We start from the raw sequence: 25,129 nt of genomic DNA on the forward strand, positions 1-25,129 counted from the left end.
GTTGATCTAGAAGATATTATTCAGTGAGACTCATCTGTGAGGAGCTTTAATTAATCAAGGAACATGTACTTCCTATGACTAATATGTTGGAGAACTGCTTTCCAGGCCTATGGGAATGATCATGTCCTAAAATAATGCATGTACTTTCACATTCAAGCAACAAATTCATGGATAATGGTCACTGGCTTTTAAAACAATTACATTATTAAAATGTCCTTTTTAATGAACTATACATACCAGCTGCAGACTGAGAGACATACACCTGTGGACTTTGCTGTTGAGCCATAAGTGACGGCATACAACTCAGCTGAGAGAAGTGACTAGCAGATGGCATGCTGTTGCTGCTCTGAACTTGTTGTGGCTTCACTTTACAGATATTTGGAGGGTCAGATGTTGTGGTAGTTTTTGTGCTAAGTGAGGAGGTGGTATATGTCCCAGCTGCTACACAAAAGGAAAAAAACAAACAGGATTGTAATGAGTAAATGGAATACAGTATTAGGACTTGAAGGGGGAAGGGTGGGGGGGTGAAAAAGTACCTACCTGACAAAGAGGTTGTTGGCGTTACTGAAGCTACTGGTATAGAAGGCATAGAGGAACTGGAAAATGAATTGTAGGGTACACTGCTTGAAGGAGGAGGACCAGAACTGCCACCATTTGTAGACACTCCTCCAACTCCACTGTTGCCATTAGTGGGGGCTCCAACTGCTGATGTACTAGTGGGAGGTGCAGCAGAAGTGATAGGCGACCCTTTCTCTGTAACACTCGGGGAGTTCTCCCATGCTTTTCGGGCTGACTCCATCTGGGGAAAAAAATTCCATTCACCATTCTTGATGCATGACAAACAAACCATAGCAGTAGTTTTAAACCATGAACTGGTAAATTATATTTGCCCCCACAATAAATTTATATTTTTGATGCCCTATTATGAAATATAGTCATTACCTGCAAATGCTATGGCTTTGTGTTTAAATTCACCTCTAGTTTCCCCTAATAGCTACATAAAGAGAAAAGACAGACCACTGTGTTCAAAAGGCACTGTATGTGAAAACACTTTAGACACCAACATTGCTCACACCTCCCATGCACAATTACGTAAATGGAAGGTGCACTTTTTCCTGAACTTGTCCCCTAGACCATGGTCTGGAATAACACTTCAAAGTCGGATCACTTAGTATCAGCAAACTGTTATATATTTACATGCATTGAAAGTTAAAGATTAAAAAAAGTTTACATTTTCGGGAAATTTGCTAATCCAGTTGCATCCTGTGGAATATTTTAGATAGCTGCTGTTCTGCTTTAACTGGACATGTAAAGACCCAGCACAGTGAATAACTGTAAAACTAATATTATGACACTAACTATTAGGCAACTTATAATTAAGCTATTGTTACAAATATGAAAAAGATTTTTTTTCATACTGTAAGGAAGTTACCTTACAGCTTAGTGCAATATAATTGAATACTTACCTTTAAAGTGAGGTCCACAGTAGCAGGAGACACCGGTGTTAGGCTTGAGCTCTGCTGAAGAGTTTCCCTTCTAGACAGAGGAAGAGTATGGGGAAGAGGAACCTGGAAAACAAGGTACAGTCACATTTTGTCCAGCTGTGGCAAACATTATCAAACTTTAAATATTGTTTATAAAACTCAAAAAATATTTATGTATATTATAAATCATCAAGAGACAAGTTTTTCATTTGAGATAAGAGTACTCAAGAGCAGAAGGCACACGACTTACATTAGGCACCAATGAAGATTCCATCTTAGAGCTTCCAGAAGGTGCTGTATTGGGGAGGGCATTGGATGGGCTAGTGTAATCTGTTACACTCTCCTAAAATTGGCAGAAGAAAAAAAAAAATACTGTACCATCAGTCACAAAATTTAAACATACTTTTCTTTAAAGGGTGATGTGATGCTTTGGAAGTTGGGTATAGACCCTCCCCACCAGCCATAATCTGCCTGTTTTGTGGGAGATTGGGGGGTTGGGAGCATGGAAATCAAAATAAGCAAAAAATAAACTTTAGATTCAACTGCATGCTTATTCTGGTACAAAGTACAAAACTAGCATTTTAGGAAGCGGTCAGCCAAGGCTGTTCTTGCCTCATGAAATTTTCAAAACTCTAATGAGGAAACAAAGGGGCATGAAAGTCTTAACACTTTAATTAGTTACACTGCCAAGTGTTTTGTTACCTTGGTGCTGGCTCCGAATTCTGGTGCAGACACAGAAAGCATGCTAGTGATTTCAGGGGTCACTTCTGGTAAAACTTTACTCTCCTTTGTTGGAACAGGTTCTGGTGTTCGAACTGTGACTGGTATTTGTTTCTCTTGAGATTCTGGCTCCGATTGCTGCTGAACTTCTTTAACTTTACGATTTTTAAGTGATCTCTCCTTACCAATGGGCCCTGGCTTGTACTCTTTACTTTGAACAACATTGAGATCCTGGATCTGAATAAGTAATAAAGCGTTCTCACATTTGACAACTCAAAAATATCTGAAGAAATACATTTACAAAATTTACCAAACAGTCATGGTTTATGAAAAACAATATTTTAAGAATAAAAGCATATAAAGCATACCCTTTCCATGAATGAAAGGAGTACTTTCAAAATTGATGTGTACAGATTCTTTTGAGACCTTAAGTATTTATAGATCCTCTTTGAGGATCTGCAATTACTAGCTATAACAAACGACATCAACAAGCGCCAGAGGATGGCAAGACACTGGGGGATGCCAATGGAACGAGGTAAGGATTTTTTTTCTTTAGCTACCCCGAGTGTGTATCGGGGTTACCGCTTAGGAGGTTAAGGGAATATTAAACTTATAAAGCTTTAATCTCCTGTAATAGTCAAAAGGCAAAAAAGTATTGATATTTAGCAGAACATTTCCATAATACTTTCAACTATGCTAAATGTGGGAAAAAAATCCTTCTGCATTTTTGGCACCGTGACCTGCATCAACCAAACCAAAAAGGTGCCCATCAGATGATCTTTTCAACAAGTGTCTAATTTTCAGTGATTACACTGCCATTTTGTGGCATCTTCAGATTTGTTTGGCAAAGAAAAAAAAAAAAAAAAAATGAAATAAAGAAGTGTTAGGACCGTCAATTCTTTACACTATACTTCCTATTACCTAAAAGAACAACATAGTATTGAAAACAGACAGGAGCCAACACAAAATCCTGTACTACTTTAATTACCTTTTGGGTTTTAATTGGTCCAGCTCTGGGCTGCTTCTGCCTCTGTTCTTTAGGTTCAGGAAGATTGTCAGACGCCTTCTCAGAGAGGGATGGTGAACCTTCATTATCACTGCTACTAGATGCTGGGGCACCAAACTGAATAGCTTCCATTGTCAGATCAACAGCTTCTTGGCTTATTTTTGTGGGCTAAAGTGTAAAATTATTGTTGAATTAAACAATGAAAAAAGGCAATAAATATACTAAGACACACTGGATGTGTTGACTTACCTCAGTGTTGCTGTTTGGTACAAATCCTGTAAGTGGTTTATTCCAGGCACTTGAAGATTGTGGCTGTGGATTAATAGGACCCACTAGATACAAATTAAAAAAATAGTAATCAATAAATGTTCAATACTTTTAATCCATCACACTATTAAAATGGTCTTTAAATTCAAAGCTGGCTAAGCCAAACTGATGTGGCGAGATCAATAATATATATATGAGAGGAGGGGTATGGGGCAAATAGGGGCACAACTTTGTGCAAGAATCTCTATGGGCACATTAGGAATTCCAAAAGTGTTGCACCAATTTATTCAAATAAAATGTTTAGGAAATACTCATATGACAATACAACATGATTCATACCTACAGGACACTCACATTTCTTAGATAAATCATTTAAAACACTTGGAGCAGCCATCTTGTTTTCCCACAACTCTGTCCCCAGAGAAGATGGTGGCTGTGATTGAGGTGGAGCTTTCAAAGATCCAGAAAAGTCTGAGCCATTTGTGGTTGGTTGGGACTGGACAGGTAATGGAGGCTGACTTGATGCCATTGACACGGGTACTGCCTGTGGTAATCCCTGTGCAGACAAGGCGGAAGACTGAGCTTGCAAAGCTGCTGCTTGTTGCTGCTGTTTCTTCACAAATCGAGGTGGAAGTTTGGAGTTCTGACCCCTTCCTTTCTCACCAGAGCCTTTTTTATTCCACACCTACAAATTGGAAGGCCAGACATATATGATCAATAAAACAAGAATCAATTATGTCAGGAAAAGAAGAGGGAAAACCAAAAAAGCCTATTTCCCAGCACTTATCATGTGCCTTGCCTTAAATGGAAATCTTGTGTTCTTGTGCAACCAACCGTTAATCCTTTATTGTCAATTTATTTGCTTCCTAAACTGGAAGCAGTTTATGTAGAAGTCTCAATTTCTGGTTAATATTCATACCTGACCAGTTTATAGAGTCAATGGCTAGTATAAATTTATGTTGAAGCTTTAAGTCTTCTAATGCCCACCATTAATATAGAGTATAAGACACAAAGCAAAGAAGAAAAAAATAAGTAGTGCTGTAAATTTAAAGGAATCAAGAGCATGGACAGATTTATATTTTCAAAGTGAGGTTTTTACTTTTATCATTTAATAACAGGGACATAAATTAAAACCATCTGAACCTCCAGTTTTACTTTTATGTATGTTCACAGTACTACATAGGTAGCCACCCCTGCCATGTATACCTGTACAGTTTGCTCTTCTTTCTTTCTGCGCTCTTCATCTTGCAGTCGCTTTTGCTGCTTTTTAGATACTACTTCAGTGAAACCATCATTGAGGTTAGACTGGGAGTCCTCAAGGGTTGTTACTTCAGGATGATCATCTATTATTACAACACCTTAAGGAAAAAACAAAAATAGGATGTTCTTAGCCATAAACAAAATGGAAAAAATGTAAATGTAAGCATATGTATAAAACTAGGTGCAAATGCAACTTGCCAACATCTATCCCAAACTAAAAGTTTTGCCAGGACTATTTCAAGAAAGCTCAACAGGAAAACGTTTTTTAAAAAACTAAACCTTAAAGAAAACTTTCTGCTGATTGCTTTAGGATGTACCCAGTCAGATCACCCCAAGAAGATCTAGGCATCTGTCTTTGGCCAAGCTGGTGTTCAGGTGGGCCAATCTGTGCTGTAGTTTCCTTGCTGAATACACAGAGGGGGAGAGGTGGGACATGTCTACATGACATGGTTGGGGGGTTTGCTGGGTGTCTTTCCTCTGCAAAAAGCAGATACTGCCTCCATAGGAAAATGATTGCTGATCAGAACATTACGATGTACTGACTGCACAGAACAGACGATACTTTTAAATGGACAGAATATTTACAGAAAATATTGCTTTAGATACATACACATATATAAATAATTTGTTCTAAAAACACATACTTGCATAATTGTTCAGGTCAAACTGTGACAACGCATCCACCTTCTCTTTAGGCTTTTTCACAACCAACTTGGCCTCATCTTTCTTTTTGCCTGAAGAATCTTTGACAGACTTTGATTGTGCCATGGCACTTCCATCATCTGAATGTTGGTGATAAGTGTGATAGTGGTGATTGTGGACAGTGTTGGTTCCTCCAGATGAGTCTATTGCATTTACACCAGATAACTGGTCATCTGTTAAACTGGTAAACAGAAAATGACTTGTAAACGATGGGGATACGTCACAAATACAAAAATTAATGCTCTATTAACCCATGTTTACCATAATGAAAAACCACATATGGTTAAAAAGCAGGTCTTCCTATAAAAAGGCTACTACATACAAACACAATTTAGCACTTTTCTTACCCTCTTTTTCCCCTCTGAAGGGAATTGCCACTACGTCTTTCATTCCTGGGTCCAGAATAGTGTCTACTGGGTTTTGGAGCACCAGTATTTCCTCTACGGTTCTGACGATCCATGCCAGGTCTTTGACTAGAAAAACTTCTTTTGGCACTCTCTCTTTTAGGGGGAGACTGAGCCAAGCCATCAGCAACTTTACTAGGGGCAGGTGATTGAATACTGTTGGATGTGGCAGCTTTCCGTTCATCTCTTTCTCGACGTTCATTGAAATCACTACTTTCTGAAGCAGTTTCCCATTCCTCATTGGCCTGGTCAGAGGAATTATGATTGGACAAGTCTGGTGTTTTGTTACCAGAGAAATCAGAGGGAGGTTCATGAACAGTACTAGAAACAGGCACTCCTTGATTAGAAGGTCCAGTAACCTCAACAGGTTTACCAGCATCTTCTCTTTCCCTTTCTTTTAATCGCCTAAATCTTGGAGGTTTATCTTGTCTTGGTGGACGTGTTGGTCTCTGCCGTCGTGGCCGGTCCCTTGAAGGATCAAACTTGCGCTCAAATTTAATAAGTGGCCTTTTCTCTCCAGCAGGTAAAGTTGGATGCTCCTGTTTGTTTTCCCCTTCATCCAGTCTTGGAGGGGGTGGTGCTCTTGATTCCTGCTGTCTTGGCATCCATTGGTTGTCCCTGTAATTAGATCTTCGTGGAGGTGGAGGGCGTGATGTGCGGATTCCAGGTTCTCGTCCTCCGCGACGAAAACTTCCAGCTCCTCTGCCTCTACGGGAAGGTTCCCCTTTGGGTAAGAAACCAGGTTTTGTTCTAGAGTCATCATCTCTAGAGAAATGTCTTTCAGCTGTTCTCCCTTCTGACCTTGACGTTCCAGGCTCAGGCTTCAAAGTTGAAACAGACTTAGGTGCCCTTTTGATCTCAGATCGGTCTTCTCTACGAGGTTTGCTTCTACTTGAACTTTCCTTATCAGACAAAGGTGTGTCACTTGCACTTTCACGACCTTCACTGTCAGAGTCTGTTTCAGAACCACGCTGTCTGAGCCTCTTTGGCATAACTTCAAAGTCTGAGCTTTCACTACGAGTTTCACTTTCATCCCTGCGCCTTACAGCTCCAGGAGGAACTTGTTCACTGCGGGGTTTAGTATCTCTATAGTGTGGGTAGTCTCTGCTTTGACCTCTGCCACCTCTCCCCCTCCCACCATAGGAGCCACGGTAACTTCGCCCTCTGGAATAGTACTCTCCTCGCCCTCTTCCTCTATAACCCTGTTCAGGAAACCAGTCTCTGTCTCTAGCCTCTTTTCTATAAGCTCTTGGAGGGAGCAAAGGCTCTTTTCGATGAGGTATTGTTGAAGAACTGGTCTGTGAAACCACTGAAGGTTTTAAATCTGCTTTGGGCCTATCAGAGGAAGGTTCTTTGTTATCCTTGCTAACAACCCGTACAATTTTCTCTTCTTTACTTTGCTGACTAGGTGGTGTTGGTTGAGAAACAGGTTTTGTTGTAATTTCAGAAGAAGTGTTTTCTGATGGCTTTTCAGACAGTATTGTGCTAGCACTTTGTACTTTTGGAAGAGAGGCAGTTTCAGGCATCTGCTTATCTTGTTCAATTTTACTGACTGGGGGAAGAGGAGTGGATGCGGGTTGAGCTGGTAAAGTTTTCTTTTCCACTTTCTCCTGTTTCACAGTTTTTTCTAGCCCGAATTTCTCCTCCTCTCTCTCTTTTCTCAATTCACGTTCTTCTTTCATGTCCCGAAGAATAGGTTTTTTGATAGGGCCTGATCTCCTTATGGGTCTATCAACACCTTCTTCTCTGCTGCGAGAACCAGGTCTTGGACCCCATCTTGTTTCAGATTTGGGTTTAAAAGGTTTCTCCGCTTTTGTGACCTCTAGAACTTTAGAACTCTGAAAACTCTCTTTTCTCGGTTTTTCTTCCACTACTTCTTTAGTAGGTTCTGGTAGCCTAGCAGGTTTAGAAGATGGCTGCACAGTGTCCGTTCTTCTTTCTTCTTGTTTAGGATTGTGTGCTGATTCACTGGATAAACTTCTGGCCAAGATAGGTTGGATGTCAATGTGAGAATCATCTATAGATGCCTGCTTCTCTGCTTGATCAAACCCAGAAAGTTGTGTATCTTGTTCCTCTGCTTGAGGTAAATGAACAGGTTCTGGATGCCTTATAGGTGCAATACGATTATCAGGCTCTCGGGATCTCGAAAAGAAGTCAGGTTTGCGTTGTGACTCAAAAAGATTACGGTCCATGGAGTAAGTTTCAGATATTATGTCCTGATCCACAGAAGTTTCAGATCTAACAAAACAAAAAATACATTGTATTATTTATAGTTTTAAGAACCATTCTACATTCAAAAAAGCCAGTTTGTATGGAATATACTTTTGTAAAACATTTATAAGTTATCTAAAGTAAGACTTTATCCTGAATGCCATTTATATGCAACTACCCAGCTATAAAAATGTCTACACTTACAATAAATACCTTTAAGAACAAACATGTTTAAACTTATAACTCGCAACTAAAACTTCAAATTTTTTTGACTTTATACACAGAGGCACACATAACCTTACCTGTAATCTTCAGGCTCCTCAGCTTCTTTTACAGCTGAGGAAACTTGTGTGGTGTCTTGGTGCGAGTATGGCTCTGCTCCCCACATCATGCGAGGTTCAGATAGTGGGACACCATGATCCCTTACAGATCGAGCCATGTGATCATATGGTTCTGAAGCAGTTGCTGAAGCATCCATCTGTTCCCGCCTCATCATTGGCTTAGTTGGTATCATACCTGAAAAATAAAGGGGATGCTGAACTTTACACAACAAAACACAACAAACACTTCAATGTAACTTGCATAAATATTTAAAATTAAATTAAAGAAAAAAACAATGAATGATCTTACCAGGATGCATTGGTGGAATATCCATAGCAGGCCTTCCTGACATCATTCTGGGATCCATGTATGGTTGCATCATCAACCAGCGAGGGTCAAAAGCCATGGAAGCTAAATGTTGAGGATGTGGTCCTAAAGGCTGGTAAAGTGGCCTGTGTTGCGGTGGAGGAACAGGACTGCTAGAGGGCTGTGACTGAGCAGACTGGGAGAGTACTCCCTGTTGTTGCTGCTGCCACTGCTGCTGTTTCATCTGCTCCTAAAAGGGAACAAGTCCATTAAATGTTGCAGTCACAAAGAACCACAAACATTTCTACAAGATAGTATGATATAAAACATTGGTAGATAAATACCTGTTGCCGTTGAAACCTTGGAGGTAAAGATTTCTGAAACTGTTTGGAGTATCCAGAAGAAACCGAAGGACGTGGTTGAGTTCCAGCTTCTGAATCATTGTCATGTGCTAACACAGGCCCTGGTGCTGGGGAGGGAGCAGGTGGAAGAGCAGTAACAGGGGATGGAAGTGAAGGCTGTTGGAGAACAGGTACAGGTGTTGCCAATTGCACAGGTATTGCTAGTGAGGAGTCTTCTAGGTCACTCGAAACACTATCCTTTCTTGTACACTGTGGTTCTTCCACAACTATAAAAGGAAAGAAAACTGTTTAAAATACAAATGAAACCAAATAAAGCTTACATACCATACTGCTAAATGGACACCTTTTCGAGAACTGTACCAAGCAAACGCAAACTAAGCAACAATAACAGGACTTGAATGACAATGAATCCGTTTAAACTACTGATAGATCTACATTTATTTATACGAATGTAAAAGATTCCAAAACACACAGCTAAACTGTTTATAGTAAGGTATCCAACCCCAAAAACTATATTTGAATTTGGTCTTAAGAAATGGTGACTGCATCTTTTTTAGTCTTTCTACCCTTAGCCTTTTTACCTGGGGAGATTTTCAGACATTTACTAGGGGGACAATGCTAACTTGTTTTACTGCATCTATGGAAGAACAGGATTGTCACCCTAAAACAGCGCTAGGACAAAAGATTATGGGCTGTAGTCCTCAGAGTACTGGCAGAACATAAATAGCAGCATGCGTTTCATCCAACAAAAATATTGCATAATGAAAGTGTTACATAATGTCCAAAAAGGGAGCAAAGATTTATTCAGGTTTACATTTACAAGACACTTTAGTTTTTGTATACTATACCCCTTTATGGACAGAGCAAATTTAAAGTTTCAGCTATAAGACTATTGACTAGTGTTCATAAAAGACAGACACTAATATTACAGTGAATATGTGCCAGTTATTTAGGCCAAGAATAATTTTGAGATTAAATAAAAATTTATATAAAACAAAAGATTTTATAACATTGCTACAACTGATATGTGCAGATCAAAGAACACAGTTTTCTCCGGCAACAGCTCCACAAAGCACTGTCCAACTACTGCAAGTTAAAAAATTGCAAGCCACTGACTAGAACGTGGGGAGAAGGTTTTCTCAACACAAAATATGCCGGGAGCCACTACGTGAACAAAAATAAAGGGTATCATGGGTATATATAAAAAAATAAATAAAAACATGGGTCCAGTTGTATTACATTAAAGTGTTTTCTAGATGGCTATCATTTAACTCTAAACTCTGGTTCATGGAAAAACTTTTAGAAGTGCTTGTAATCTACCTGATGCACAAATATTTATACTTTACATGCTAAAATGGATCCAAAACATAAAAAGGTTAGAATTTGAATACCTAAATCCGCCTTTTCTTGCAAATCAGCGACACTTTCACTCTCCAGTACAGGCTCTACATCAGGATGGGAGATGACTTCTTCCTTTTTCTCTTCATGTCGTACAGGAGTCTGTGGTCTCTCAGGTTCTGTTTCTATTTTACCCTGGTCATTTTCAAAAACTTTCTCTTCTTTGGGGTGAAAATCCTGAGGGGATTCTTCAGCTGTAATTTTTTCCTCTGGAGATTTTTCAGGGGCTGGTTTGTCAGGAGTCGGTATGGATGTGGTAGAAGCAGCAAGTTTCTCGTTCAGTCGCTTTAGTTTTTCTGCGCATGCTGCCTTCCTCTGCTCTTCCATTCGCCTTTCTTCTTCCTCACGTCTTTTGCGGGCACGTTCAACTGCGGCAGAAAGTTCTGTCTGTTGTCGACGTCTTTGTTTCCAGATTTCATCCTCACTGGGACGGGACTGCAGTGGCGCCGGTCTTGATGGGACACTTGAGCGACTTTGAGGTGGGTGCTAAATAATGAAGACAGAGCCCAGTATGAATCGCATGAATGCTGAGGCATACAAGAAGTTAAACCACAACAGACTAAAATTGTCTATACCCTGACCACTCTGGAATGGGCACACTATTGCTAGTTTTAGGATCAATTATGGAGGTTATAATTTTAAATAATAATTAGAGCACAAACAGTCACAGAAAAAAAAAGAAAAAAGTTTTTTATTGGCTTGACAGCACCAGTTGTATTGACTGAGCTGTACATTATATTTGTAATTGACAGGTAAATGATGACATAGCTTAACAAATCCAGAATAGTGGCTGTTGGCAGCTATCAACATCTGCCAGCTAGATTGGCTGACGCTACACTACAGTATATACAGATTCGGAATTTTAGCCCAGATTACAGCAAATGGGAACAGTACTAAGGGCAAGTGTACACTGCTGGCTTTAAAGTGAACCTGTTGCTCCTCCCTTTGCATAGGTGTAAAAAAAAAAAAAAAAAAACAGGTTTCCTTCAAAACTACACATTTTGTTTCCATAAATAAAACCCCAGAAAAAAAGAAGCTATTACTGAGCAGATCAATAAAAAGCACATCTCCATATCTGAAAACAATTACAATCATTAAGCCACAGTCACAAACATTTTGCAAAGTTAGGTTTAGACTGATACCTGCTGGGGAGCAGTTTTGGCTTGCATTAAGGGTGGGATGCCCTTATCTAGAGACAAAAGTGATGGAGGCATCTGGCGCCGATCCTATATAAACCAAAATCATAAGAAAAAAAATTAAATGCATTTTTAAGATAGCCAGAAAATACAAATTTTTTTTTTTAACATTCTGTTTACCTAAAAAACAGCAGTCCTAACTGAATTTGGGATTACTATGTCTACAAGCTGAAGATATCAGTGCACAAAAAATAAGCCAAGTACTAACGGTGGTTCTGATATAGCAAGAGTTCTGCCAACTAAGGTCAAGTACTAATGCTTATAAAACTTATTAGGAATGCTCTCAGTTTTTAGTGTTGCATAGTTCACAAAACTAACCTGCGAGTCAACTGGAGGACCTTTACCAAGAAGAGATTTTGGTCCTGATGCTGGAGCAGGAGCTTGAGAAGTGGCAGGTGGACGTTCTTCAGAGTCTTTACAACCTTCTAAATTTTCACTGGGCTTTGCTTGAATTTGCTCAGTTTTAGAAATTCGATCATCCCTGAGTAAATAGGAATGAATACATTTATCTACTAAAAAACGAAAATTGGTTGATGAACAATGTGGGATACTAGTGTTCTAGACAAAAAAGGGGTAAAAAAATTATGCAATGCATACAGCACTAGACAAGCCAGAGAAATCAGATAGAGGAAGTTTTTTTTTTTTTTTTTTTTTTTAAGCCAAGTAGGGGGAAGGCCACAACCCCTATCTGTGCTGCAGTTTTAGAAATACAGCCCCCCCCCCCACCTCTTGTCCTAGGTACAAAAAAAATCTGACAGAAATTTTAATCTACCCCAATCACATCAAAGCCTACGGGAAAAATGCTACAGATACACTTTAAAATATCAGTTTTATGTGTAGTGACAGCTGAACTATTTTCCACCATCTTGCTTGAAAAAAAGGAAAAGTTCATTTTGCAAACAAACTTTACCTTTGATGACTGGGATTGGCCAGTCACTACAACTCTGGTGGTTACATGTTTAGAGAGAACTGGGCTATTTGATCACTTTCTGGATGCCAAAGCTGCGAGCTGCAGCGCAGCTGTAGAGATATCAACGCATAAATAATGGGGTCAGTAAATAAGCATTTTGCAGTATTTGCTTGCCAGTTGCGGATAGGGGTTACTATAAAAGCAGAACAACCATTGCCATAATTCTCTGGTGCTCATTGCAGCATGCTAGAAACTTATACTCTACCTTATCTTCATGCTGATCACCGGATCTGGCAAACTGTGTTCATCTTGACTGTGGGAGTAAAAAGCCCCTTGATTGACACTGACCATTAAAGCAATATGTATTATTTAGAAACAACTTTTCCAGTTTCATGCTTACAAAACTGGATTAGTTCAAATGGAATCTAAACAACATCTGGAATAACTAGGTATGAACAACGGGAAAATGGTATTCCATTTCTGCTTGTCTACTGTGTACATACCCTTTAGGCTTCTTTGCCGAAGCCATATATAGTGGTGAATCAAGCGAAATGGAAATAACTTTTTGTGGAAGGCAAAACAGGTTATCAAAACTCACAATCATTCCAACAATTTCTTGTTTTTTTCTTTTGAGACACCAATAGCAAAAAAGGCAGCTCTAAACAGTAAGATGATTTTGGAAATGTCACACCTAAATCTAAACTCCAGGAAGATAAAGACACAATATTGCAACTCCTTTCTTTTGCATGCAAGCAATGGTGCTGCAGTGTAAGAAACATGCTTGCAGTGTAGGTCAGACCTCAGTGGGAGATTGCTTGCTATACCAGACCCAGAATCTAAGTACTGGATAGACAGAACAAATCCTTTGGCAAGTATTCAGCTCCCATATATGTTTGTAGGTGTATATTTACCAGTTTGTCTGGAGTTTAGATTTAAATGTTAGAACTCATTTTGCGCCAACAAAAATAAACAAGTGAAAACCTTACTGACTAACCATGATGTGCATTCAGTTTCACTCAGACTTTTGTGAACAGAAAGAAGGAAGGAAGCTAAAAGCCTTTATAATACTGCATTCCTTTTTGCAAACATTGCATGGTTAGAGTAAGTAAATATCTAAAAATGTATGTACACATAATTCCCTATCTTTAATTTGTATGGCCCTGTAAAAGTTTCTGAAGCTTTTTAGGCCGATAAGTAGCAGAAGAAGAAGAAAAGGCACCTAGTTTAAGAAATACACACATTTATCAATTACCCTTCCTCTCAAGCTTTCTTAGAGACAATTTTTGGACACTCCAACATTATATCTCAACTGGAGAATGGAAATTTGAAAGACAGCTGTTCCCCGCCTGCAAAGGATTATTGATCAAAAAAGGGAGTGTGGCAGGTCCGCTGTTTATTTTTCCTTTACCAAGGTTGAGGTTTGCATATCAGAACAACCCAGGATTCCATGGATGTCCAGGAAAGTGGGCACATCCAGGAGCCTGCATTTCACATTATAAAGTTTTCTGAGTAAATGTGTACTTTAGTTATGTTAGCATAAATTGAGAAATTATGAGACAGAGAAACCTTTAACATCATTAAGCCAATTGTGAAGGAAAAAATGCTCAGAAAGTGTGGAAATGCAGTCTCTATGAGTACAAGACATAATTCTAGTGTTACGGTTTATCTCTATAAATGGAGGCCATATTTATTATTTCTACCTCATGATTTTACATGAATGGGAATTCTGGGTAAATATATATATATATATATATATATATATATATATATATATATATATATATATATATATATATATATATTGCCATCTACATGGTGTGCACACTCATTGACTTAAGTACCATGTTTACTAGGCATGCAAAATTGGCATGAGACCTGCTTGTGTGTATCAACCCTTAGGCAGCATAAGCTAGCATTAAACAAGAATACCAATCCCATTTCCAAATAGATTGAAATCAAATTATGAGCTACAATAAATAAACAAAAAACATAGAAAAAGAAAGTGGTAAAAATACAGTACTTCATTTGAATGCGGAAAGATCAGTGAACCCCACCTAACTTCTAAAAACAAACCCCAACAAAAAAGTAAATTTCCCATCTTGTCTATTAAAATACAACACACTGGGCCCAGTTCTCCAAAGTTTTACACAGGGGTTAGCCTTATGTTATTCAAACTGAAAAGGACTTAAAGAAAAACAACTTTGTTTTAATAGATCGTCTCATCCAGATGTGTTAGGTTTGAGCCCGTTAACTTCACTAATATGATGGCTAAACCAGCAGTGAAATTAAAACGGGCTCATCCACGTTGTATTGCAAATAAACAAACAGAATACTTAGTTGAAAAGTAAACAAACAATATTTTAATGAATACTTAAAGGGGATAACAGTAAAACAATCTTACTACAAGGTACTACATATAAAGTGACACTACAAATACAATACGTAATGTTTCTTAAAGACAGGAGTATAAACTGATCTACATAAAAAAAAAAAAAACATTAAAAATGGTTCTGATAGATTACCAGCTTTCCGATTTCTCTTTTTGGCTTGGCGACTGCTCATCATCATCACTGAAGTTTAGCTGCTCTGTGTAGTCTACTTCACTTTGAGCTCCTACAAAAGGAAATAGTACAGTAACATTTGACATTTGATAAAAAAGGTCACTGCAGCAAAGTTCACAAAAGAAGTTCATACTAGGACTAAAAAACAAAAACTTAATTCCAAAAGTAAAATGATTTAGCCTTTGGCCTGTTTAGTAGTGTAGACAAAGTATTGCTAAGACACCAGTGTACACAAGTGCTGGAGGAAAGTGAACAAAACATCTAAATCTCCGCACTTGAGATGCTTCCACTTTACTATATGGGAAATCTTCAGGTTACCAGACAGCAAAGATCCTATGACTTTTCAAGTACCATCATTGGTCAGGGTTTCTGGAAGGACAACATGCCCTCACATGACCAGAAAGTGTTGAGTAAAATGTACCTGATTTTTTTTTAAACTGAGACTAGGAGTTGTAAAGCATCCTTGCTGACATTGCATGGAACCCTTTCCTAAATCACAAGTGGCATACAACCTAATTAAGGCAGTGTGAACCAATGTCTTAGACCAAAAAACGCTTGAATACAGGCTTTATCTACCTTTTTACTATGGAGGAACCCTTGGAATAACTTCTACTATATTCACGACATAAATGGCTACTAGTACATTATTGTGGTAGTCAGTGGAAGAAATTTGTTTACATTGCTGGCCAGTGGAATGGCACCAATACAGCCACCCATTGGTGTCACAAAATGATTTGAAAGGCACAGAGCTAATTTCTCAAGGAACCCCAGGGTTGAGAAACACTGCTCAAATGTGGAAAGAAAGTTTTGCCGATAACTGGTAGAGCTTTGATAAATCATAACCAAAAGCAAAATGTGAACCATACTATGAGGTCATATATATACAAAAAGGAGCACCTGAGGTTTTTAATGTATTGCAGGAATTTCTATTTCAACAGCAAATTTTTAATCACTGAATAGGAGCAGTAGATGAAATAGAAGCGATTATCAGTAGGATAGTTTTTCAGCTTATGCAAGCAGAGTTTTTTGGTAACATTAGTGTCAGTACATTGGAAGTCATAATCCACTTTTGGGAGCAACAAATTGCACACCAGGGCAGGTAAAAACAAGAAACATTTGTTTGTATTTTGATATGTGTTAGGCGCCAATTTCAGTCAGGTAACTCTGACATCAATTACAAAACAACCTGTCAAGCAGAACTGTGCAGAAGAATAGGCAATATGTCAAACCATTCCCGCAAACTAATCTACTCTATCCAATCATTTAGAAGCTTCACCTGGTTCAAATGAAGCCACCGCATTTCTATGACAGAGTACAGGACTTTGACCTGGGCATTCTAAAACAAACAACTTCACTCCCAGGGTTCTTTGCTCCATATTTGAAGCTCCTGTCCACCAATTAAAACTTTGTGGGACACAAAATTTTCGTGTGAGACATGAAAAATTTACAATTATATCATGGGGATGTATATCCACCCGTACCCGTTCATTACCTTACTAGCTATATTACCTGACACTTTATTGTAGCAGGCCAGAGAATACCAAGACAATGGGGCACCACCTTAATTTTCACTATAGCAAAATGGATTTGTGACATTAACAATATTGAGAACATGGAATCTCAAATAATATGGTAAAAAAGGAAAAGAAATGTAATGTTTGTAAAGTAACAAACACTTACCTGCCCAGCCTTCATCTGCATCAGTGTCTAGGTTATCCAGCTCTTTGAGCTCAGTAGCACTAATAATTGAAGGACGTTCAACACCCTCAGCAGCCCATGATTGTGCTGGTCTTCTTCTGTAAGCAAATTATTAAAAAACCCAGTTAGAGAAAAGTTTCTGTGTTACAACTAATGGCCTATTTATTACATTTTGTATTGGAAATATTGGAACAAACCAAATCTGCATTTAAAATTATTATGGACACTAAAATAAATGTTTTACCAAAAAAAACACATCTAAAAAAAAAAAACGAATAGCGATTGGAATAACTTCAAACCCTGGGAACTGTAGAAATACAGAAGGCATATTGCCTAATCCTTATCGCAAACACAAATGGCCTTGCCCTCATAGCCAAGAAGCAGATTCAAATCCGCACTGAAAAGTACTATTGAGGACACTATATAAATGTGTTCATGAAAAACAGATCTGCAATAAAATTATTTTTAAAAAATACCTATTAGGTTCCTGTGCTGAAGGAAAGCGAGTCGGTGCTTGCATTGGAGGAAACGGAAGTCTTGGATATGATGGAAACATCTAAAAAAAAAAAAAAAGATAGCACAGAACTCAAACATCAGTAAAGTGTGGAATTCTCAGATAAAATTCTAAAGGTTTCACCAGTCTATCACAAACATTCAATGATGTGGTGTAGAAAACTTAACCACTCTTACAAACTGGAATTAGGGTAAATGTAACTTACATTTCCAGCAAATGAAGGCATCATGCCTCTGTATTGAGGAGGTAGGCCAGGTTGTTGTCCATTTACTTTAGGTAGCGTGGCTGACCCTTTGCTCTGGTCTGCAGAACTAGGTAGTGCAGGGGCAGAAGATCCATCTTCTCCAAGTGAAGCAACATTTTCTTGGTCAGCAGGGGCAAGCGGTGTACCAAGGTTCCTTCCTCCACCTTCTCGCCAACTGGCAACATCAGCTTTAATTAAAAAAAAAAAAAAAAAAAAGGGCAAGTTTTAATTCACCACCCTAATGCAAACATATCCTAGTAATCTATAGCAAAATACTAAATGGAAAACTATCAGTCTATGTCCTCCTGTGTGCAACAAGAAGAAAATACATGGGAAATTAAGAGGGACTAGAAGGCATTCAGCTGGCAGTAATTCTACACTCATAAGGGTGCCCTAATACATGTTCTAGCAGAACTACCCTCTACACCTGCTGAATCATACAAAGTAAAAGGATCACAGCTTACAGAATCATATTGGAGTTATAAAGTACTTTTAGTTCACAGGAAACTCTTCTGCAAAGTCAATTCAGTAGACCTTACTGCCAAGGCAAGCAGATTACAGCTAGCAATTGGTACACACTCACTCTGGATAAAAAAAAAATGTGTATGTTTTGAAGAAACGTTAGAAGTCTTTCACACACTAAACACTCCACAAGAAGATGGACCCCAGTTTCATTATATTGCTCCCAAGTAAAAGCAGGAATTTTTTACAATAAGGCTTTTTCTTAAGAAAAATTACTTTGTGGGCGCAAACTCGGTCCAGGTCCATAGGTATCATCGGCTGCATCTTTTTCTTTTGTCTTATCCTGATCCCCAGCTGCCTGCAGACTAGGGAATTCTTGCTGGAAATACCTGTTCACCTGAACACCTGGAAGAAAAAAAACATGCAGCTATAAACATATATATTCAAGCAAATTTAAAGAAAAATTCATAATACATGTAACAAACTGTATTTGAGAAGTTATGTCTACATTTAAAGAGGAGGAATCCTGCCAAATTATGTCTATAAGATGCCAAATGTCTTAAAGAATGTTGAGTTATACGCAGGTAAACAAGGATAGAGAATATATATATATATATATATATATATTCTAACTATAGATAGTGAGTGAGGATGACATAAGAAAAGCAGAGTGCGCTTAAATAAATACCAGGTACCTGGCCTTTAAAATGATTAAAAAAAAAAAAAAAAAAAAAAAAAAAAAAGGATCAACAGATTTAATATGTCATATTCAGCATATGAGCTTTATGCTTTTTACATTGGCCAATGCACAATTCACATCCTATGAATTATATCTTTCCCACTATAGAATCTCCCTTTTACATATAGTAGATCGCGGTTTCATATTTCATGTAAAAAATGATGTGAAAATATGAAGGTCTGCACACTTTACTATAAGGCAAGTACTGCACTAAAATAAACACATAAAAAAAAAAAAGTAACCACAACAGTAATAAATTCTTTGGTGCACAAACGTAGCTGCCTTAGAATTCTTCTTACCATCACTGACTCCACCAGGCTTTGAAGTGGCCCATGATTTGGCAACAGTAGGAACCTCGGGCATCGCAGGAACTAGTGGCTTTGGAGGTGGTGGGGGCACTTCAGGTGTTCTAGAAGAGAAAAAAACAATATTATTTATATATTAATATACAATAAACACATAAGAATTTCCTAGTACTCCTCTACCATCCTTCCATCCACTGGAAGCTGATGGTCTACTCTTTTGTAGCACAGCCCAGGGCTCAAGGTCAAATTACCAGTAGCTGCTCTGTGGTATATAGAACATTCCTGTGAAGTCCATAAGCTTACTGTATTGGGAATGCTTGGTAATAGGGTTGCACACCTACACAAATGCTGGCAGGAAAATTAGATTATATATCTTTCTGAAGGTGCACATTAGCTATCAAGATGACTTAATGGTTTACTGACCCAGAACAAGAAACCAGATTAGAGGTCCACACATTGTCTCTGATTAAAGCTCTCCAAGGCTGGAGAAGATACATTCTCATCGGTGAACCTAGATGATCGAGCAAAAATAATTATTTACTGTAATTTTTAGCAAATAACTTAAGAAATCCATTCCAGGTTTGCTGGATCACCGTTCACAGATAAAAGTGTATCTTCTACAGCCTTGGAGAGCTTTAATAAATCAGGGCCAAAGTTTTGTCTACTCCTGCGACATACTTGTTTCTAATAATTGGAATAAAGTATTAAAATCAGCCAGCCAGTCTTCTCATTTCACTGTTTAGATGTTCTTTAAAGCAGGAAGGAAATACAATCAGGGCACCCTGATATAGTAATGAGCAAGTATGCACACAGCATGGCAGATTTGGAATAACCGTGATCCCTCACTTCACCATCTTTTCCCAAGTTCACGGTTCTTAGCTATTGGCTGGCCAAGGATGACGCAGCTTGTGTGAAAAGAACATACTATGCCCCAACACATGCCGAGACGGTGTCAAATTTATAATATATGCCGAGACTCACTTGTCCTCTTCATTTTGCTCTTGCTTGGATGCCCAGCCGGTTCCATCTTTGGGCACAATGTTCACATTAGGATCGTTTCCTTTATTTTCTGCTTTAAGACTGGGCAAATTTGCAGGTGGTGGCATGCGCCGAGACACAGCAACTTTTCCCAAACTTTGTAGTCCATGGCGTGCAGCAACTAGAACAGAGAAATGCACAAATAAACTGAAAGTCCAGGGCGGTCATACTTTAAGGTTATCTGTAATGTTAGCCTTGACAATACTATAGGACCATTATAAGTACATCACATTTAGGATTTAGTTAAACCCATCCAACATAAAAGTTAAAAATCTCAGTAAATAGGTGAAATAGGTGAAAAAGTCACATCACATCAAATTTTAACTGCTCTGAAAAACACTTAATTCTTGAAATACTTTCACATTTTATTTTGTATGTATGTCGGTAGCCCACATAAAATAAGCACTGCCACGACTCCTCTTGTCTGTAAAGCATTAACATAAATGCAGAAGGTATGAAAAGACAACATTGCTCTATAAATTTACCCTGGTCATGTGTGTGGCCTATACAGCAAATAAAAAACCCTCTACAAAAGGAAGAAATTTTGCCAGGTAACTAGATACTATGAAAGAATGATGAATTGGTAATGGTACCTACCTGTAGTTTTCTGTGTTTCTAGTGACTTTCCTTTATAAGTATTGAACAGGCTGAGAGTAGCATACTTTTTCCCATCCTTTGATTTTGTGCTCTGGCCTGGCTTCTCCGACATGTCGAAGGAAATTCATCGAGTCTGGTACACCCTCCGCCTCACTTTTAGGCCCAGTCCTCTCCTGACAAACATAAAATGACAATGTTACATTCAGGACCTAATGATTGGGTACAGCGCTATTAAGGTCATAATTTAGGTTTCAAATGTACCAGCTTTTTGGTTTCAACTAAAATACAATATTACCGGGATGCAAATATTCTGACACACAAACACACACTAACCTAGCCCTTTTCCCCCTCCTGTGACACTCCTTGCATGTATAACATTTACAACTCCTAGTTAACATACAGCTTAATATACTGATGCTTTATTAAGTTTACTAACAATAATTGTTGAGCCTGAAAACGTCATTTGATTTTAATGTTACTGCTCAACATAAAGGAACTCTTTGTATATGTTAAATATAATTTTTTTTAACTTGCTCAATCCCTAAATTTTTGTTGCTTAAGTGCACCATTCAATGCCAAGGGTTCCCAAGAGCAAACATCTAAAAAATAGTACACAGAATATCAGACTATTTATAAAAAAAAAAAAATATTATAGAAATATGTTGCAGTTTAAAGTGAAACACGATTTCATGTAAAAGATATGCTGTTTGGGAATACCAACATTAAGAAATGCTAAAGGAGCAAATCAGTAAATGTCCTGTTAGGGAAATCTCCCCTATTCTGTGTGAATGCAACTTGCTGCACCAATACAGAATGGGCCATTAACACAAGGCATTCCAATAAGTCAAATAAGGTTTTAATTTGACACAAGCAGATGTTTGCTTGTAGTTGTGGGGAAGAGCTGCATGGGCCTTTCCTAATAAGCTATACTTCGGGATAACAGTGGTTTATTAGTTATAAATGGTTTAAAAGTATCCTGTGATTTGCCCATATAGGGAAAAGCAGCAGATTCACTTGGCTGCTGCATCCTTAGCTTCACATATTACCTTTCTAACCTTTCTTTTTGTTCCCTGCTGCAAATGGAGAGAACATTTTGCTTTTATTTTCCTCCAGAGAGCATGGAGGAGAAGCTCTCTCACTTAGCAAAAGTTTGCAAGCAGCCGTTCACAGAGCAGTAAAGCCAACACGATTCCCATACCTGAAGTATACCTCTAAGGAAAGGAGCTCTCAAGTATGCTGCCTTGATCTATATAGGCAAAACACAGGTTCACTTAATTTCTTAGCCCTGGGTCAAGGATGAGTGAACATTCTAAATTCCTGGAAATCTGTCTAACCCATTGCTTTAATCTTCATAAATGGAAACAGGATTTAAATATTAGTGGGAAAAAAAAAAAATAAAGCACCCTCTCTTTGGTACCCCATTTGCAGTACCCTGTCACTCTGATACTGGTACTACAAAAAGGAGATTATGCTAATGTCCTGCCCTGCTGCTTCCAAAACACCAGCTTGAGTCACAAAGATCAGGGCTCTTCCACACCTTTTGTGACCCAGGAAGAAGCCTGGAAAGGTTAAGGTATGTGCAACCTGACCCTAGTACACCTTGGCTTTTTCATATAGGGATTAGCACCAGAGGTCATAACACATAGTTACAAAGTAGGTTAGGCTGAAAAAAAGACATCCACTAGGGAAATAAACATATCCCAGATATAAAACCCTATAAGACATAGTTGGTCCAGAGGAAGGCATAAAACCCTGGTACAATTTGATTCAACAGGGGAAAAAAATTCCTTCCTTATTCCATAAGGGAATCGGGTGTTCCCTGGATCAACAGTCACTGTTATTTTTACTTTAAAACCTTAATACCCAGTTATATTATGTGCTTCTAGAAAAACATTCAGCTTTTTCCTAAAGCAACCTATAGTAGTTGCTGAAACTACTTCCTGAGGGAGCCGATTCCACATTTTCACAGACCTTACAGTGAAGAATCCCTTCCTTATCCGGAGCGTAAACTTTTTTTCCTCTAGACACAAAGAGTGCTATTTTGTTCTTTGCAATGATCTTAAAGTGAATAATGGGAAAGAGTTCTCTATATGGACCGTTTATATATTTATAGAGGGTGATCATATCCTCCCTTATACGTCTCTTTTTAAGGGAGAATAGATTCAGTTCAGCTAGTCTCTCCTTATATCCGAGCTCCTCCATTCCTTTTATTAATTTAGCACAAGCAGACAATGCCAGACAACCTTTCTTGATAAGTCTGGCTAAGTCTTTAACCAGCACAAAACCATTTGAACCCACTCTGATGATGTGTAATGCATATAAAGCAATTAATAGTACCTACAAACTACAACAATAATTTAAAGCAAATGTATTGGCAACAAATACTGTAAAACATATGTACAGTAGGAGAAAATAGATCTTATCAACACGGCAATGAATAAAATGTATGTGGTATGCAGCACACAACTATTTAAACCTTTCCCTGCAAAAAAGTCTTTACACTTGGTTTTGCAGATACACACTTCTAGAAAAATAAGCATGTACAAGCAGTTGAGAGGTCCATCCACTTGGAGAAATCAATACAGAAGGTAAAGATTTCTGAATTAAAAAGGAAAAAAAAAAAAAGAATAAGACCACCCACGCTAATAAAAATGGGGTATTTATAAAGCCAAGACCCTTTTGTACACCCCCATGACTAGTGGGAGGAGCCAGCAAGGTGTTGTACATAGCTTTTTGAAATTATTACACCATGTTACATATGACCTCAAGAATTCTCAGCACTAATGCAAATATCAAAAAGAAAGAATGGGTAGATCTCAGTCTGAAGAAGGGGAAGTCCACTGGATTGTTGTATTTACATGCAGATCACAATAGGTAATGCTGGTGTATAACACAAAGGAAGAGAAAAGAAAAAAACTAAAAATAGTAAGGCTTGAAAGGGCTGGATGATGCTGTAAATCAGAATGAAGCCAGCTTGACTGACTTGCTGCATCTTTAGTGCACACAGAGAAGATTAGTTTGTAGTAAAATTATAAGAGAAGACTGTATAACTGTGCATGGCTGATTGTTGCATTGTTTAGCTGGAGTTCAGCTTTAAGGCAGTGATTTATTTATCCTTCTAGTTCAGAAGGACTCATACTACACTGAAGAGCATTAATTTACCCCACACCTCTGTACATGACTTACCTGTGCCCCCTGTAGTTTTATTTTCTTTATATTATTCTCTTTATTTCTGCTTTAGCTTTCTCATGTCACTTAGCCTTACATTACTGTGTTTTACTATCTTGTATTAAACAGCTTAGTGTCCCCTCTGTGTCTTCTCCTTGGGGCACCTCTTATTAATGATGCACAGTTACTATAGTAGCATTACTATAGTAACTGCAGCGATGCATCTATATTCAGTTTTACTGAACATACTGTACATGAACAGAAGTTCAAACGTGTACATGAATCGGTTTTCATAGAATATGCAAAAGAAAATAGGCCATCAACATAATCTATGGAAAACCTGCTTAGGAAAGAACTTGTTTTGAATGTAGACAACATTCATGCCTTGCAAATTTTTTTTTATTTCACCCCAGATATTGCATATTACATGGACCAATCATAAAATGTAGATGCCTTAGGTTTAGGTCCAGTTATAATGTTGATATTTGTGTGTGGGCTGCACTACCTTGGAGCACCTGGAAGCAATATACACAGTCTGCTTTTTTTGTACTTTGGGTTTCACCTCTGGCAACCACCAGCCAACTGGAACACTGTCCATTCTTAATTGAGCTGAACTGTGTGTACAGCAATCATTTGCTCGTGTGTCACTGGTAAGAATCACAAAAGACTGTTTCCAGGGACAATCACCTAGTGTCCATTTGACATCTGCATGAAACCTAAACGGGTGGCCATTACTGATGCTCTGACAATGCTAGATTCCCATTATTATGGTCACTACAGTTTCAATACATGGGCTGATGGCTACTACTACCAGTCATTCACTCTAGGACACACATTCTTGCTCTAAAACCAAAGGCACTTTTGGGATTTGGCCAATGTTCTCCTGGGGCACTAGATCAGACAGAAGTTAAGAAAGCTTTCCTTCAACCAAGAGACAGACAAATTTGTAAACTGACAGAAAATCCCTCCCCAAGAAATTACATTTTTCAGTAACAACTATATCCCTGGTACATCCCGAAGTAATGTTGAGCAGATCTGACATTGGGGACAATAATTTTTTTTTTTCCAAAGAGGAACTATACAGCGATACCTTGGCTAACGAGTGACCCTGCTAATGATTTATTTGGCTAATGAGGATTTTTTTCCACTGAGTTTCGGACTCGGCTAACGAAGACGGACTGGGCTAATGCATTTGTGGATGTGCAATAGCAAAGTGCAGCCGTAGTAAGCTGTATTTTAGTTTTGTTTCAGCTAAC

General features: G+C 38.3%; 1 protein-coding gene across 6 annotated transcripts in view; it reads right to left on the minus strand.

Moving 5' to 3' along the window:
- PRRC2C (proline rich coiled-coil 2C) overlaps positions 1 to 25,129 on the minus strand; it is a 43,313-nt gene that overhangs the window by 13,798 nt on the left and 4,386 nt on the right. For 3 of the 6 annotated variants that reach the window (XM_072419947.1, XM_072419949.1, XM_072419946.1), the window contains exons 2-27: positions 20,706 to 20,878; positions 20,052 to 20,229; positions 19,065 to 19,174; positions 18,303 to 18,431; positions 17,526 to 17,752; positions 17,283 to 17,362; positions 16,789 to 16,904; positions 15,070 to 15,160; positions 12,813 to 12,860; positions 11,956 to 12,118; positions 11,584 to 11,667; positions 10,435 to 10,927; positions 9,026 to 9,309; positions 8,685 to 8,931; positions 8,357 to 8,570; positions 5,787 to 8,081; positions 5,382 to 5,620; positions 4,684 to 4,835; positions 3,832 to 4,162; positions 3,460 to 3,542; positions 3,193 to 3,378; positions 2,187 to 2,441; positions 1,735 to 1,827; positions 1,467 to 1,568; positions 541 to 799; positions 238 to 441 (exon numbers count right to left, since the gene is read on the minus strand). In XM_072419947.1, the coding sequence (XP_072276048.1) occupies positions 238 to 441; positions 541 to 799; positions 1,467 to 1,568; positions 1,735 to 1,827; positions 2,187 to 2,441; positions 3,193 to 3,378; positions 3,460 to 3,542; positions 3,832 to 4,162; positions 4,684 to 4,835; positions 5,382 to 5,620; positions 5,787 to 8,081; positions 8,357 to 8,570; positions 8,685 to 8,931; positions 9,026 to 9,309; positions 10,435 to 10,927; positions 11,584 to 11,667; positions 11,956 to 12,118; positions 12,813 to 12,860; positions 15,070 to 15,160; positions 16,789 to 16,904; positions 17,283 to 17,362; positions 17,526 to 17,752; positions 18,303 to 18,431; positions 19,065 to 19,174; positions 20,052 to 20,229; positions 20,706 to 20,817 (6,775 nt within the window). In that variant the 5' untranslated portion in view covers positions 20,818 to 20,878. The remainder of the gene's footprint in view (positions 1 to 237; positions 442 to 540; positions 800 to 1,466; positions 1,569 to 1,734; positions 1,828 to 2,186; positions 2,442 to 3,192; positions 3,379 to 3,459; positions 3,543 to 3,831; positions 4,163 to 4,683; positions 4,836 to 5,381; positions 5,621 to 5,786; positions 8,082 to 8,356; positions 8,571 to 8,684; positions 8,932 to 9,025; positions 9,310 to 10,434; positions 10,928 to 11,583; positions 11,668 to 11,955; positions 12,119 to 12,812; positions 12,861 to 15,069; positions 15,161 to 16,788; positions 16,905 to 17,282; positions 17,363 to 17,525; positions 17,753 to 18,302; positions 18,432 to 19,064; positions 19,175 to 20,051; positions 20,230 to 20,705; positions 20,879 to 25,129) is intronic. The other 3 variants (XM_072419951.1, XM_072419950.1, XM_072419948.1) reach the window with 2 other exon arrangements.

This window comes from Pyxicephalus adspersus, chromosome 8 (assembly GCF_032062135.1).
Source record: "Pyxicephalus adspersus chromosome 8, UCB_Pads_2.0, whole genome shotgun sequence".
Taxonomy (NCBI): domain Eukaryota; kingdom Metazoa; phylum Chordata; class Amphibia; order Anura; family Pyxicephalidae; genus Pyxicephalus; species Pyxicephalus adspersus.